This window comes from Canis aureus, chromosome 1, assembly GCF_053574225.1.
Source record: "Canis aureus isolate CA01 chromosome 1, VMU_Caureus_v.1.0, whole genome shotgun sequence".
Lineage (NCBI taxonomy): Eukaryota > Metazoa > Chordata > Mammalia > Carnivora > Canidae > Canis > Canis aureus.
Window position 1 is genome coordinate 114,867,672 of NC_135611.1, and position 16,507 is coordinate 114,884,178.

The 16,507-nt window shown below is 50.6% G+C and overlaps 2 protein-coding genes across 4 annotated transcripts in view; one reads left to right on the top strand and one right to left on the bottom strand.

Moving 5' to 3' along the window:
• NFKBIB (NFKB inhibitor beta) lies at positions 1 to 10,610 on the bottom strand. 2 transcript variants are annotated; one of them, XM_077852671.1, is made up of 6 exons: positions 10,345 to 10,610; positions 2,675 to 2,780; positions 2,262 to 2,388; positions 1,291 to 1,379; positions 932 to 1,201; positions 1 to 145 (listed from the first exon to the last, which is right to left on the bottom strand). In XM_077852671.1, the coding sequence occupies exons 1-6, from the start codon at positions 10,521 to 10,523 to the stop codon at positions 50 to 52; spliced, it is 867 nt and encodes a 288-aa protein (XP_077708797.1). In that variant the 5' UTR covers positions 10,524 to 10,610; the 3' UTR covers positions 1 to 49. The 2 variants fall into 2 exon arrangements, with proteins under 2 accessions (XP_077708797.1, XP_077708790.1); XM_077852664.1 differs by having other exon boundaries at positions 2,262 to 2,595; positions 10,345 to 10,609.
• The window catches only part of SIRT2 (sirtuin 2), a 17,670-nt gene continuing 11,664 nt past the window's right edge, over positions 10,502 to 16,507 (top strand). The window contains exons 1-4 of one of the 2 annotated variants that reach the window (XM_077852624.1): positions 10,503 to 10,988; positions 11,845 to 11,891; positions 14,887 to 14,935; positions 15,179 to 15,292. In XM_077852624.1, the coding sequence (XP_077708750.1) occupies positions 10,973 to 10,988; positions 11,845 to 11,891; positions 14,887 to 14,935; positions 15,179 to 15,292 (226 nt within the window). In that variant the 5' untranslated portion in view covers positions 10,503 to 10,972. Of the gene's footprint in view, positions 10,989 to 11,844; positions 11,892 to 14,886; positions 14,936 to 15,178; positions 15,293 to 16,507 lie in introns of both variants that reach the window. The other variant, XM_077852623.1, reaches the window with a different exon arrangement.

The window sequence follows — 16,507 nt, forward strand, 5'->3', positions numbered from 1 at the left end:
TTGTCAGAACTGGGATTTTATTAAACTGGAGTTTCTATTAACAATTAGGTCAGACGGGGTCATCGGGGAGAGGTTTTGAGGCTGGGGTGGGAGGGAGCCGACTTTGGCTCCGGCCACTGTGAACCACGATGTCGTCGTATTCATCCTGGGGGCAGAGGAGGGCAGGCACAGGGGCTCAGGTGGCTGTCACTGTACCAGCTGTCCAGCTTCTTCCACCCGCCCCGACAACTGGGTCTTCTAGTGACACCCAAGTTCCCCCACGCAAATTCCCCACTCCTGGTTTTCCAACCGCCACATTCAAGGTCATCTGCTTTCTCCCACCACCCACCACTGCTTGGGCTCCTGCTTGGGCTCCGGCCCTGCTGCTTCGTGGCGTCTTCAGCAGCCACAGCCACTGGGGTCTCCTTCCTCTGCCCCCTCCCTCTGCTTCTACCCAGATTCCTCACCCTACTCACCCCCCTCACTACCCAGCCTCGTCCCCTGCCCAACGCAGCATCTCTGCCACCTGGCTTCCCCCACACAGCCTCCTCCCTGCTGGCGAAGGTCCTTCCTCACTGCTGCCAGCATTGGAACCACTGCTGCCCGAGGTCACCTTCCCACACCCTCAGTCCTCCATCTCTTGCTCCGGGAAGTCACTCCCTACACTCTCAGCCACCGCTGCTGCTCACTGCCATCACGGGTCCCTCGGACCGTGGTCTCATTCTCTAACTCTGCCTACCTGAGTTCTCCCTCCGCCGTTGCTCAAGCCATGGCTCCCCACATTCTCCCCACCACCCCGTCCAGGTCACCCCGGACTTCTGCCTGCATTCTCCGATCACAGCGGCCCAAGGTTGGTCTCAGTACACTGCCTAACTTCTCTTTTCACCCCTGCCCACCCGCCTGTTTACCCTGACCCCCCAGCTGGGCCACCCGGTCTTTCCTCCTGACTCACGCCCTCGTCCCCGCTGTCACTGTCGCTACTGCTGCTGCTGCTGCTGCAAGGGCCAGGCCTGTCGTCCTCGTCCTCAGGCTCAGGGGCTCCATGTGCACGGAGAAGACGGGCAAGGATGGGGTTGGGCCGGAGCGTGGCACTGCCCAGTGGGGTGCGGCCACCGTACATGCGGGCAGCAGGGTCAGCACCGGCCCTCAGGAGAAGCTCCAGCACATCGGCTGCTTGGGCCTCCACTGCCAAGTGCAGGGGGCTCCGGCCACACGTGGGCTCCTACAAGGGGCAGCAGAGAGGTCAAGGGGGCCCTGCCCCACTCCAGGGCACAACCCTCCCGGCCATACCCTCTCCCTAGGGCAGCTCACCGGTTTATTGAGGTCCGCTCCAGCCTCCCGGAGCAGCCGCACCATCTCTGCATCTTTGTGGATGACGGCCACGTGAAGTGGGGTATGGCCTGTGGACAGAGTGGTATCATGTGATGTGGGTCAGGGGCCTGGGCCCCAAATGCCAAGCTGCCAAAGGAGAACACCATGGCCTGAGGGGACTGAGTCTGGGGTCCAGCCGCTGAATTCCTGGGTATGTCAAAGAGGCAAATGCACCCCAATGCCTAAGTCTTGGTGTTCTGGAACCTGCTGGCAGTGTAAAGCCTGGCTTGTGGAAAGTCTGGGGCTTATGGGTGAAGAACCTAGGGGCTTTGGACAGGAAGCCTGGATCTTGGGACCAGGAGACTGGGTCTCTGGTCTTTATCCCACAAAAGATCTAGACCCCAAATTCCTGGGTCCTGAGTAGTTCAAGGGCCTGTGTGTGACTTTAGAGGAAGGAGGAGGCCTTGAACACTGGGTCCTGGGTGATCTCAGGAAGGGGCCTGGTGCAGGTAGTTGGGCCTAGAGGTGGGGGAGCTAAGATTCAGATGCCAAGGCCCCAGGTAGATGGGCCGAGGGCTGTCCCTGAACCTAGTGTCAATCTCTGGGGAATCTGAGCCTTAAGATCCCTCATCCTGGGTAGGCTAGGACCTGTGGTTGGTGGGAGGGGGCGAGATCCAGAGTGAGCTGTGCCTTCCAGCTGGAGAACCTGAACCCAACAACTAGATCTTAGTAGTTCTAGGCCTACAGGTGACAGGACTGGGTCCCAAGTGGTCTGGGGCCTGAGTCCCAAGTGACCTATTCTCAGTAATCTGGGGCCTCAGAGGGGATGTGTTCTCCAGTGCCTGGGTCCCTGGAGCCTCAGTGTTATTTCCCAAGGGCCTGGGTCTTGACTCAGGAGAATTGACCCTAGAGCCCAGTGCTCTCTCTCTGCCCAGGCCTCCAAGCCCTGCCCAGTGACCAGAAACCCTTACCTTCGTAGTTTTCAGCCTCTAACTGTAGCTTCCAATCCTCCTCACTCTCTTCATCTTCCTTTTCCAAGTCAGGTTCAGGGTACGAGGCAACAGGCGGGTGGTCGGTGTCAGAGGTGCGGTCAGGGCCCTGAGCGAGGTAGGTATTGGGGGCTCCCCTGGAGCACCGGGGACGGGGCTGGAGTAGCACACGAGCACAGGCATGTGCCCTCATGCGGCAGGCCAGGTGCAGCGCCGTGTGGCCCCCACGCTCCGCTATGTGCAACCCGGCACCCGCCGCATACAACTTTTCCACTGCGGAGGCCTCCCCCAGGATGGCTGCCAGGTGAAGGGCTGTCTGCAGGAGCAGAGGGCAGGGATTAGGGGTTGCACTGAGAACCTAGTCCCAAGCCCTGTACCGTCCCCAGGTGGCTCACCTGGCCCAGGTCATTCTGCAGGTCCAGGTACTCAGTGCCAGCCGCGAAGCCTAGGAGGAAATCCAGGAAGGGCTCATGCTGATGAATCACTGCTAAGTGCAGTGCCCTGAAGACAAAGACAAGAGCAGAGGTCAGAGGTCAAGTACTCCTGGAATGCCTAGGTGGCTCAGTGGGTTAAGCATCTGACTCTTGGTTTCGGCTCAGGTCATGATCTCAGGGTCATTGAGATCAAGCCCCACATCAAGCTCTGTGCTCAACACAGCGTCTGCTTGAGATTCTCTCTCACTCTTCCTCTGCCCCTCCCACTCATGGGAGCGCACGCACGCGCTCTCTCTCCCTAAAATAAATGAATAAATCTTTTAAAAAGAAAAAAAAAGTAGTCATCAAGTACTCCTATATTCCTTCATTCAACAAACTTGGAGCACCTCCTGTGTGCTAAGCCCTATGACCACAATCCTGCAACCAACTGTCAAGAATCTAGGAGAGTCAGGTCAGAATTAATTCAGCAGATTTGATTAATTGGTGTTTATTAAGTGGGACTTCTACTTCCTCCCAAGATGAAATAGCAGGGACCAGATTTCCCTCCCCTCTGAATCAATAACAACAACAAAAAAAAACAGACAAACTGCCGTGTAGGAAGCAACAGTTTTCCAGACACTGGTCCTCATGCAATGAATGACAGTGATCCTTAATACACCGGACACAAAGTGAGGTGAGACCTGTGACAGATTGCCACATTTCTTGAGAGAAGACATGGCATAGAGAGGGCAAACCCAGGCAGGGTTCTGGCCATCTGCATATGAGTGAGATGGAGCTGGGTTGGGGGACAGCAAGGCAGGGGGAGTCAAAGGACAGAGAACCTAACAGGAGAGACCTGAACAGGGAAAGACACTGGAGATTTGCAGAGGGACCTCGAGAGGATTTAGGAGAAGACTGATCAGTGCACCGATACGGAGAAACTACCCGTCTGGGGAAGAAACCATGTAAACAGATTAGGGAAACGTGCCCATTGCTCACAGGGGTTCAGAAATAGTGCCTGTTGCCACTGGTGAGACTAGGAAAAACCCCTAAAATACAGGACATTGGGTAGAAGGCTCTAGAAGGTCTTACCTCTGTAGTGGGAAATAATAAACCCTAGATAGAGCGCTGCTCAGACCCACCTAACAAATCACAAGAGCAAAACCCAGAAGGATCAAACTACTTAAAAGTAGTTTAACTGCATCCCAAAGCAACATTCAAGAATATTTATAGGAACATAGGGGCACCTGGGTGGCTCAGTGATTCAGCATCTGCCTTCAACTCAGGTTGTGATCCCAGGTCCTGGGATTGAGTCCCACATCACAGTCCCCGCAGGGAGCCTGCTTCTCCCTCTGCCTATGTCTCTGCCTCTCTCTGTGTCTCTCATGAATAAATAAAATCTCAAAGAAAGAAAGAAAGAAAGATATACAACTGGCCAGACTAACAAGATAAAGTTCACAATGTTTGGCATCTATTCAAAGATTACAAGGTAGGAAAAGAAGCAGAAAAACATGATCCACAATGAGAATAATCAATCAGTTGAAATTGACCCAGAAATGACCCAGGTGTTTGAATCTGCAAACAAGACCATTAAAAGAGTTCATTGTAAGTGACTCTCATACATTCCAAAAGTTAAGTAGAGACATGGGTGATAGGAGCCAAAGACTCAAATCAAACTCCTAGAGATAAAAACTAGAGCATCTGAAACGAAAAATACACTGGACAGGATTAGCAGAGATTAAACAATGCAGAAGAGGGAAGGCCTAGGTGGCGCTGTGGTTGAGTGGCTGCCTTTGGCTCAGGTGGTGATACTGGGGTCACAAGATTGAATCCCGCAACAGGCTCCCCACAGGGAGCTTGCTTCTGTCTCTGCCTATGTCTCTGTGTCTCTCATGAATAAATAAATAAAATCTAAAAAAATAAATAATATAGAAGAAAAAATTACCGAATGACTTTGTGATAGGAACTATTTAGAATGAAACACAAAGAGAATTTTTTTAATTTCTTTTTTATGTTTAAGTCATCTCTACACTCAACATGGGGCTTGAACTCATGACCCCAAGATCAAGAGTCTCACACTCCAATGACTGAGCCAGCTGGGCACCTTCAAAAGAGACTATTTTAAAATGAAAGGAACATCAGTGAGCTATGGAACAACTTCAAGCAGCCTAACAATATTTTAAACTTTTTTTTCTTTTAAGATTTTATTTCTTTATTCTTTAGAGAACAGAGAGAGGCAGAGACACAGGCAGAGGGAGAAGCAGGCTCCCTACAGGGACCCTGATTCGGAACTTGATCCCGGGACTCCAGGATCACGCCCTGAGCTGAAGGCAGACACTCAACCACTGAGCCACGCAGGAGTCCCTAATATTTGAAACTAAGTCCCTAAATGATGTGGGGGATAGAAATATTTGAAGAAATAATGTCTAGAAAATTTTCCAAACTTATGAAAACTATAAACTCACAGATCCAAGAAGCTCAATGACTCCCAAGAACAAGAAATATTAGGAAAACTATACCAAAGCCCAACATAAAAATCTGGTTCAAAACCCCAATGGTAAAGATAAAAATCTCAGTGGTGCCTGGGTGGCTCAGTTGGTTAAGGGTCCAACTCTTGGTTTCACCTTAGGTTATGAGATCAAGCCCCACTTGGGCCCCACAATCAGCATGGAGTCTGCTTGGGATTCTCTGCCTCTCCCTTTGCCCCTCCCTTGCACTTATGTAGTCACTTGCTCTCTCTTTCTCTAAAATAAATAAATTTTTTAAAATAATTTTTTTAGGGATCCCTGGGTGGTGCAGCGGTTTGGCGCCTGCCTTTGGCCCAGGGCGCGATCCTGGAGACCTGGGATCGAATCCCACGTCGGGCTCCCGGTGCATGGAGCCTGCTTCTCCCTCTGCCTATGTCTCTGCCTCTCTCTCTCTCTCTCTCTGTGTGTGTGTGTGTGGCTATCATAAATAAATAAAATTTAAAAAATAATAATAATAATAATTTTTTTAAAAAAAGATAAAAATATCAAAAGCAGCTAGAGAGAAAAAGATACTTTATAGAAAAAAATAAGGATGATAGTGGATGTCATATAGGAAATTAGACAGGGGAACAGATTGGGGCAACACCTTTCAAGTATTCAAAGACACACTCAACCTAGGATTTTTTTTTTTTAAGTGGGCTCCATGCTGGGCATGGAGCCCAACACAGGGCTTACACTCAACCCTGAGATAAGACCTGAGCTGAGATCAAGAGTCAGATGCTTCACTGCCTGAGCCACCCAGACATCCCTCAACCTAGATTTTTTTTTAAGATTTTATTTGAGAGAAAGAGAGAGAGAGAGTGAGTGAGTGAGTGAGTGAGAGAGTAGGAAGAGGGTTAGAAGGAGGAGAAGCAAACTCCTCCATGCTGAGCAGGGAGCCTGATCTGGGGCTCGATCCCAGGACCCTGGGATTAGACCTGAACAGGAGGCAGATGCTTAACCAAGTGAGCCACCCAAGTGCCCCCAACCTAGAAGCCTTTAACCCAGCAAAAATATCTTTCAAAAATGAAGACAAAATAATGATGTTTTCAGATATACAAAAGCTGAAGGAACTTATCGACAGCAGACGATAAGTTGTCTCCAAAGAAAGGTTAAAGGAAACCTGCAAGCAAAATGAAAATGACATCCCACAGCAACATGGGCCTATACACATAAATAGCAAACATTGAAAATAACAACTATGTGGGTAAATCTGGAAGATTTTTTCTCATTATGTCTCTCTCTTTTTTTTTTAATACAAGTCCCTTTAGAAGGTAATTTGAAAAAAAATAGTTGAGTGTTTGTTTAAACAAAACTACTAACAATGTATGGTGGAGTTTATAACACACGTGAAACTAAACTGTATGACAACAAGAACATAAAGGCCAGGAGGGAACAAATGGAAATATATTATTCTAAGGTTCTTTTATCTTTTACCCTATGCGAAATTTCACCCATCATAAGTTGAAGCTGTACAGTATAAGCTATAAAGCAGAGGTCAGAAAACTTTTTCTGTAAGTGGCCAGATAAAGATTTTACGCTTTGTGGATTCTAGTGTCTCTTTTACCTACTCAGCTCTGCTGTTATGGTTGATATAAAAGCAGCCACCAGCTATATGTAAATGAATGAGCAAAGCAGTATTCCAGCAGAACTTCATCTGTGGGGTCTGAAATGTGACTCTCATAATAATTTTCACTTGCCACAAAATAGTCTTTTGATTTTTTTCGACCATTTAAAAATGTAAATACCATTCATAGCTTACAGCCATACAAAAGCAGATGGCTGGCTAGATTTTTCCTGGAAGCCAGTTTGCCAACCACTTAATCAACAGAAGTGTTAAAGCTAACAAACCAGGGACTTTTGGCTGGCTCAGTCAGTAGAGCGTGCGACTCTTGATCTTGGGGTTATGAGTTCGAGCCCCATGTTAGGTGCAGAGATTACTTAAAAACACCTTAAGGGGCGCCTGGGTAGCTTAGTTAAGTGTCTGACTCTTGATTTTGGATCAGGTCATGATCTTTAGGGTTGTGAGATCACGCCCTGCATGGGATTCCATACTGGGAGTCGGCTTGAGATTCTCTCTCCCTTTCCCACTGACCCTCCCCCACAAAATAAATAAAATTTAAAAATAAAATCTTTAAATAAATACATAAAGCTAATGAACCAACAAAAGAATACAATGGGGGATCCCTGGGTGGTTCAGTGGTTTAGCGCCTGCCTTCAGCCCAGGGCGTGATCCTGGAGTCCCCGGATCGAGTCCCACATCGGGCTCCCTGCATGGAGCCTGCTTCTCCCTCTGCCTGTGTCTCTGCCTCTCTCTCTCTCTCTCTCTCTCTCTCTCTCTCCGTGTCTCTCATGAATAAATAAATAAAATCTTTAAAAAAAAAAAAGAATACAACGGGACAAGGTTTACAGGTTCCAAAAGAAGGCAGAAAAAGAAGAAAAGGTAAACAAAGGAGATGTATTAAGTAGAAAATTAGCAAAAGGATGATAAACATAACTGTATCAATAACTAAATGTAAATGGTCTAAACATTCCAATTAAAAGGCAGAAATTGTCAGACTGAACAAAAAAGCAAAACCCAACTATATATGCTTCCTACAAGTAATACCCTTTAAATATAAGTATTAAAAGATAGGTTAAAATAAAAGGGTGGAAAAAGATATACTGTGCTAACACCAGTCAGTCAAAAGAAAGCAGGAGTGAGTTGTGTTTTTTTAAGATTTTATTTATTCATGACAGACTCACAGAGAGAGAGAGAGAGAGAGAGAGAGAGAGAGAGAGAGAGAGGCAGAGACACAGGCAGAGGGAGACGCAGGCTCCATGCAGGGAGCCTGATGTGGGACTCGATCCCGGATCTCCAGGATCATGCCCTGGCTGAAGGCGGCACTAAACTGCTGGGCCACCGGGGCTGCCCAGGAGTGAATATTTTAATATCATACTAGACTTTAGAGCAAGAAATATTACCAAGTATCGAGAAGGTTATTTTGTAATGATTAAGAGGTCAACTAAGCAAAAGAACATAATAATTCTACATATCCATGCCCTAATAACAGAGCATCAAATTACACAAAGCAAAACCTGACAGAACAAGAGACAAATCCATAATGACTGCTGGAGATTTCAATGCCCCCTCCTCAATAATTGATAGAACAAGGAGACAGAAACCATTAGTAAGGATATATAAAATGATAAACCAATGGGACCACTAATTGACTTTTAGAGAACCCTACACCCAACAACAGCAGAATATTCACTCTTTTCAAGTGCACGCATAATGTGTGGCACCATAAAACAATTCTCAATAAATTTACGAGGATCCAAGTCATACAAAGTATGTTCTCAGTCTACAAGGGAATTAAATTAAAAATGAATAAAAGAGAGACATTTGGAAAACTTTCCAAATATCTGGAAACTAAATAACATATTTATTTTTTAAAAAAGATTTATTTAGGGGCATCAGGGTGGCACAGTGGGTTGGATGACCAACTCTTGGCTTCAGCTCAGGCCCTGATCTCAGGGTCATGGGATCACGCCCTGCTCCCAACAGAGCCTGCTTGGGTTTCTCTCTCCCTCTCCCTCTGCCCCCTACCCCTTTTTAAAAGATTTATTTATTTATTTATTTTAGAGAGAGTATAAGCAGGAAGGGCAGAGGGAGAAAGAGAGAGAATTCCAAGCAGATGCCACACTTGAGCACAGAGCCCAATGGGAGGCTCATCCCAGGACCCTGAGATCACAACCTGAGCTCAACCAACTGAGCCACCCAGGCGCCCTAAATAACATATTTTTAAATAATCCACTGGCCAAAGAAGAAATCAAAAGAGAAATTACAAAGTATCTTGAATTAAATGAACATGAAAACACAACATATCAGAATTTGTGAGAGACTGCTAAAGTACTGCTGCGGGAAATTTATACCATGAAACACCAATGTTAGAGAAGAAAGGTCTCAAATGAATGATCTCAGCTGCCACCTTAAGAAACTTTAAAAAAAGAGAGAAAGAAAGAAAAAAAAATTAGACCCAAAGTAAGCAGAAGAGGGCAATAATGAAAATCAAAACAGAGATCAATGAAATAGAAAGCAAAAAACCAATAAAGAAAACTAATGAAACCTCAGCAGGGGTCTTTGGAAAGAACAATATTTCCTGCACGCCTCTTATGGGTCAAGCCCTGTTTAGTCACCATGACTGGATGAGTAGACACAAATACACAAAAAAACCCCAGGACAATCCCTCACCGCCCTTTACAATTCTGGTTCCTTCTGCCTGGAGAGTTCTCCCCCAGATACTCTACGGATCTCGTTTTCCTGCTTTATTTTTCCCCCAAAGAACTTATTACCTTCAGATACACTATTTTTCTGCCTTTCCTTTATACTGTTTTTCGTTTTTCTTTGTTTCTTCTTTTCCTTTCTCTTCTTTCTCACTTTGCGTCTGTGTCTTAGTTTCTTTTGTTCCTTCTCTCTCCTCTTTCCCTCCCTCCCTTCCTTCCTGTCTTTCTGTCAGCCTGTCTGTCCTTTTGTCTGTCTACATACGCACCTTAGAATGTAAACTCCACAAGAGCGGAAATTTTTGTCTGTTTTCCTCACTGCTTTATCGCAGCACCTAAACCAGTGCCTGGAACGTGGTGGTGTTCAGCAAATACTTAACAGGCATCAATCCCTGCTATCATGGAGCTTACGTTTTCCCTTTGGATGTAAGATCTGAAGATCGGTGCTCAGAAGGTAGAATGTTAAGAATCAAGGTCATGTATTAATTTTGGAAATCTAAGTTCAAGGCGCATCCATCAGGAGGCTAAGGATCAAGGATCCTATTTGGAGGTAGGAGGTGAGGAGGAGCCTGTCTGGACCACAACTCTAACAAAGGTCTCCGGACTTGGGTCGGGAAGATCAAACCCAGTTTGGGGATCAATGGATAGGGATGTGGAGCAATATGAAGCAGAGCTCAAGAAAGGAAAGTCGGAGAAATTAAGGAGTTAGGGTCAAAGTTGGCTAGGAAATTGGTTTTACTAAAGGTTAGGAGTTACAAATCAGAAAGTCGAGCATCAGAAGTTAGATTTAAGAGTGAAAGGTTAGGGAGCCGGGATAGGAGACTAATAGGGAATCAGAGGTGGGATCCTAGGGCCCCGTTAGGCAGCCTAAGGTTCACTCACGTGTCCCCATCCTCAGTGACGTAGCCAAAGACGAGGGGCGCCCACGACAACCCCGGGCCCAGCTCGGCGCCCAACCCCGGTCCTCCGGGGGCTGCTGCGTCGGGACCCAGAGAGCCCAGGCCGCTGTCGCACCATTCGTCGGCCTCCGCAGCTTTCCCCAAGCACGCGACCCCGGCCATGGCCCCCGAAGCCTCAGGGGCCCCAGCGGCCGCCCGCCTGTAGCTGGCTTTGCCTGAAGCCCCGGCGCTTCCGCCCTGCGGGGAATTCCCCAACACTCCCCCTTGGCTCACCCAATCAGAATGACCTAAAGAGCACACGCCCCGCCCCCTTACCACACAGTGACCATTCAGAGTATTCAGACGGACTGCGGCTCTCTACCCATTCCCACAGTTTCCGGCCGCCCTTTACCAACATGGCTGCCTGCGCGGAGCACTCTGGGATTCGTAGTCTCGCCGTCTGTGTCTTCCTAGCCCGAGAGCGGCAGGCGCCGCTGGAAGAAAAGCCTGTATGCATCCTCGATGACTGCTGGGAGTCGTAGTTCTCTGCCCTGTCTCTGCCCCTCCTGTTTCCGGTGCCGTCACGGGACAGAGCAGTCGGTGACAGCCCCGAGGGCCCCCGCCCCGCGCCCATGGCCGAGCCGGACCGTGAGTCGGGGGCCCCGGTGGGAGGGTCGGGTCGCACCGGGGCCTGGCTGAGGGCTGCAGGCCCCGGGGCCCGAGGACCGGCGTGGTGGGGCTGGAGACGGGGGCTGCATGGCGGCCAGTGGGAATCGGGGCGGGGGTGGGGGGTCGTTGCTAAGTGATCCATCTTGCCAGGCTGGTGGGTTTCTGGGTCGCGAGATTGTAAGGGTCCTTTGCTACGTCCCCTAAGTTACTAATGACCGCGTGTTTCTCGCACCTCGGTTGCTGAGGACCCTCGTTGCTAAGGACTTAGGTTGCCGCGGCCCCGGTTGCTAAGGGTACCTGGTTGTTAGGGGGAACTGTAGGATGCTCGGGGACCCCTGGCGCCCCCTCCTGTCTCGTCCCTCTAGTTCCCGTGCCCCTCCTAAACGTGCTGTCCCCACTGCACCTCCTTTCCTAAACCTGTCTCTGCTAAGCGTATTTTGTTTCCTCTCTTCCTTTTTTAAACTTCCCTCTGTTTGTAAACCCTAACCGTCCCTGCACACACACGTGCTCACACACACACTCACTACTGTTTGCTTCCTCACTTCTAAGTCTTCCTCCATGCCTGTATGCTTTACTTTCTCCTCCGTCTCCCAAACCTTCCTGCCCCAGCCTCTGTCTGTCACTAACCACTTCTCCAGACAGCACTGTCTATCCTAATAAGATCTGCTTTTCCCCATCCCCTCCCTCCCTCTGCTCAGCTTTTACCACCACCTCCCACCCCAGTATAATTAGGTTGGTGGGTCTTCTTGCCCCTTGCCCCTCTGCTTTGAAGCCCTTCATCCCTACTTAACTGTGCCCCGCACTGTAACCACGTCTGCTCCCCCTCCTCCCCCAGCCTCTGACCCTCTGGAGACCCAGGCAGGGAAGGTGCAGGAGGCTCAGGTGAGATTTGGGGAAGGGTGGAGGGAAGGAGAGAAATGGACGTGTTCCCACACCCCACACTCTGGGGTGGGTGGAGGTGGCAGAGGGGAGACAGTTACCCCAGGGCCCTCAGGGCATCACCCCAGCCCCTTGCCCCCACTCCTGGTTCGGCCCCCTGGGAATGGTGGATTCCGGGGACTGGCAGAAAAAGCTGTGCACCCTCAACTCCAGTCCTGTCCTCCCTGACTTTTCTCTTTCCTTGCTCCCTACCCTTAACCTTTCTGAACCTCATTTATGCTGGGCATGGAAGAGACAGGCATCCAAGTTGGTCCTTGAACGCCCAGATCCCACAGACAAGTGACTAGAAATGACCCTCCAGAGTGATTATGAAAGTAGCTCAAGGCAGAGTAAACTTTGTGAGGGTCAACAGTTTCCAGCCGCTCCGTTCCCAGGGCAAATCCACAGGCCGGTCCAGGAGTCAGATTGAGGTACAGACACTTGACAGTAAGTGAAGAGTGACTTAGAATTTTCTTAGGCACAGTGAGAAATGGCGTTCCACGCAGAGTGTACAGCTTGTACCAGGACTGGGAGGGGGGCACGAAGGGTGTGATGTGGTCAATGGTCTGGTAGCTGTGGGTGGTTAGCTAATTATATTTGAGGTTAGCATTTATTGAGCCGGGTACTCCACCCAGTGCTCTGTGTACATCATAGCATTTCACCTTCCCAGAATCCCTGTGGTGGTGGTAGTTGGGGGGCAGTTCAAGGCCTACTGGGGCCATTTCACAGATGAGGAATCTGCAGCAGAGCTGTTCTGTAACTTGTCCTCTGGCCCCCCAGCTAGAAGAGCAGGGACTGCTTTGCAACCCACGGCACCCAGCACATTGCCTTCCAGACGCTTCAGGAAGAGGTAGCCAGGCCACCTCACGAAGACTTGAAGGCCCCAACCAGCACCTCCAGCTCCCCCTTAGGCCCAAGTCGCTCCCACATGCTGGGCAGGGCCCTCGAGTCCTTCCACAGAGGCTCACTGTCTGCAGCCTGAAAGAATGCCAACCCCCCACAGACGTGAGCTCGCTGTTCAGATGTAGGGCAGCACAGAAGCTGTGATGAAGGCACCTGACAGATGCACAGAGGGCCACACTGAGGGTCTGAAAGCTTCCTGTCAGGCCAGGGCTTCTCCCTTGCCTGGCTCCCAGGGCTCAACCGCTGTCACAGAAAGTTTTAATGTTAAAAAGGGATCCTCAGTCCCAGCAAGAGAGATCCGAGGATATAAATTACAGCATTGTCTGCTATGGGGCAACCCTGGAAACAGCCCAAGTGGCTGTCAGTAGGCGGGTTAAATGAACTATGGCTCATCCCTACAATGCAACACTATGTAGCTTTTTTAAAGAATGAGGTGGATCTATGGTATATTGTTCTGCGGAAGACGCAAGGTGCAGCATTGTACTGTGGCATGACCCATTTCTGGAAAAATAACGAGTTTTATATGCAGAGAAAAAAATCTAGAGTAATTACCACTGTACTGTTAATAGTGGTTATGGTGACTGCGGTGGGAATGGGATGCGAGTGCCTCAAGTCGTACATCGTCTAATGGTCAAAGCTTTTGCAAAGCTTATAGAAAATTTTAAATATATTTGGAAGGGCGGTTCCTGTTCAAAAAAGGCTTGGAGTCGGAGCGGAGAATGATGGGGAACGGGGTCGGTGGAAGGGTTTTAATCAGGGGAGCGCATTGGTCAGAATTGTGTTTTTGTGAGGTCCGTTGCAGGGCCCAGCCCTGGTGTAGCGCACAGCAAGTATCCATTCGATCAGTGGTGGATAGTTCTGGAGCTCCTGCCAGGGGCCAGACCCCATTCTCGGTGCTGGGCGTCCACTGGTGAACATGAAAAATCCCTGCCATCCTGGAGCTGACATCAGGGCGGACTCCATACATGTTGATGATCGGATGGTCAGACTGGAAAAGCCAGCGAGAGGGGTGCTTGGGGTGGAGAGGGTGGGCTGACACAGCCAGGCCATCACCCGGAGGGCAGTAGAGTCAATCAGAGGTAGGGATTAGGCTGGGAGCTTAGGGAGGAGGCCAAGACCGGGCCCCCAGAGGGAGAACAGGCTGGGCCAGGGAGAGCCCTAGGGAGGGGACCCATGATGGTGGGAGGGCAGGAGAGGGAGACAAAGACTGGGGGACAGAAGCCACACTGAGTTGGGGGCTGGGAGGAGGCGCAGGTTTAGGAGAGATGCCAAGGCCAGTCTGAGATGTGGTGGGAGAGAGAGGCCAGGGGTCACTTAGGGGGAGACATCCAGGGGGCTGTGGGAACCTCGGATCTGGGGACTAAGAGGTGGCATGATCAGTGCCTAGGCCAAGACCTTGGGCACAGATGAGGCAGCTAGCCCTGGAAAGGTGGAGTGAGGACGGAGGGAGGGCCCAGGACCGTCTCAGACCTGCCATCTGGGAGCCTGACTCAGGAGAAGTTAAATAATGACATGGAGGAGATGGCAAGGTGGTGCCCGGGGCTTCCAGCAGGAGGGCTGAGGACCCAGGGCGAGGACTGAGGCCTTTCCACTGGCATCATTCACAGAAGTGACTTTGGTGAGGAGGGCAGTGGGCCCACACCACGGGGGACAAGCAGGGAGGCAAGGCGAGGACGTGGACACCGGGCCATGTCTGCACGCACTTCCTGAGCTCTTACCCCACCGGGTGCTGCCCTGAGCGCCTCCGTGGGTTGACTCGGTTATCTCAGATAGCCCCTCAGTCTGTGCCCTTGCCTCTGAGCTCCATTTCCCATATGAGGAGCATCAGACTCAGAGCAGCAAAGAACTTATGCTCCTCGGGAGTCGCAGGACCAGGTTTCCAACCCAGGCAGCCCAACCCAGAGCCGAGGCACACTGGCTCCCCCACCGCCTCTCACTTCCTTGGACCCACTCCCAGCCAGAGCCTTTCCCCGCCAAACCTGGGTGCCACCGTCCCCTCTCCTCCCTCCCTAACCCCCCTTCTGGGGCCTGGTCACCCCACCCCCACCTCTTCCAGGACTCAGATTCAGATACTGAGGGAGGAGCCGCTGGCAGAGAAGCAGAGAGTAAGTATCCTCTTTGGGAGAGGGGTTCTGGGGGAGCGGTTTAGGGCAGGGATATAGTTGTTACCTGTCACCTCCACCGCGGTTGACATTCAAAGTATGCAATACTAGGTGCAATGCCAGCACCTAGAGGTCCCTGGTTGCGGGAGGGTGGGGGATCCCAGGGCTGGGGCAGGGGGCACTCGCGGCCCCTGTGCACCACGACTAAACACCCACCCTGATGTTCTTTCTCTGCTTTTTGGCCAGTGGACTTCCTGCGGAATTTCTTCTCCCAGACACTGGGCCTGGGCACCCAGAAGGAGCGTCTGCTGGACGACCTCACCCTGGAGGGGGTGACCCGCTACATGCAGAGCGAACGCTGTAAGTCACGGCCCTGCTTCGTGCCACTTTCCCCGCTCCTGGCCCCAAGTGGCTTCTCAGCCACCACCACCTGACCCATCACACCTTTTGCTTCCAAGTAACAAATCCAACTCAAAAATAGCTTATGCCCAAAAAGGAGTATCGATCCTGTAACTGAAATCCAGCATTAAGCATGGCTGGAAAAAAAAAAAAAAAAAAAAAAGCATGGCTGGATTCAGAGGCTTCCACATTGTCGAAAATCTTAACCTTGTCTGGTGCTGCTTTCTGTGTTGAGGTGGAGGGGGCTCCTGGCAGTACCGAATGCCAATTCCACCAGCCGAGCACCTCCTTCCAGTGGTTCAAGCAAAAGGGCCAAGATTGGTTCCAGTTGGGCCACGTTGCATCACACTCCTACCTTAAACCAATCACCGGGTTTCTGCTTGGCCAGACCCGGGTCACACTCCCATTGCTGACTGGCCAGGCCTGCTGGACAGAATGAAGCCAATACCAGTAGTAATCACCCCATGGGACTCTTAGGGGTGCCACCCGTGAATATAAACGTAAATGCCCCAAAAAAGGCCCGGAGCAGAGCAAGAGCCACGTGCCCTGCGATGACTATCACAGGAAGCGTGATTCAGGGGTGGGATGTAGGTGCCTCTCCACTAGGTCACCACGTCATTTCTATTTCTTGCTGCAAGTTGAGGTCATCAGAGTCTGAGAAACCGGGCCTCGGCAGTCCTTAACTAGAACAATCGACCCTTTGAGGGTCCTGAACGGCCTTTTGTTGAGGACGTCTTCTCCCGTTTCCCTGTCCTCCAGCTGCTGCCGGCTCCCTGCTCAGGCGTCCAGGCTTGCTGCCCTGAGCCCCCCTCTCTTGGGCCAGGCCAGGCAGCCATCTGCAGACATCTCCTCCCCTAAGAGGACACAGGCAGTGGCCACAAAGCTTTTGTTCCTTCTGTCCTCCTGCACTTGGGTTTGGGAGCAGTTTGGGGCCAGTTGGTTAACAGGAGTTAACTGAACCCTCACCATTTGCCAGGCTCCAGGCTAAGCACTGGATAGGCATCCTCTCCTTTGATCTTCACATTGTACCTTTGAGGTCATTATAGGAATGATCTGGACAGAGGAAGGAGTGGAGGCACAGAGAGGTTGTGAGTTCCTGCAGGGTCACACAGCTGTCAGGATTACACCCCTCCCCCCCCAGGCTCCTCTAAATCCAGAGCATGCTCCCTCCCACGT

What these genes read in the sequence shown, in the direction of transcription:
- NFKBIB (XM_077852664.1), bottom strand. Translation starts at nt 10,523, where the DNA reads ATGGCCGGGGTCGCGTGCTTGGGGAAAGCTGCGGAGGCCGACGAATGG. An exon ending in TGCAGAATGACCTGGGCCAG is followed by an intron (nt 2,596 to 2,674) that starts GTGAGCCACCTG and finishes CTGCTCCTGCAG; the next exon opens with ACAGCCCTTCACCTGGCAGC. An exon ending in AGAGGCTGAAAACTACGAAG is followed by an intron (nt 1,380 to 2,261) that starts GTAAGGGTTTCT and finishes CTCTGTCCACAG; the next exon opens with GCCATACCCCACTTCACGTG.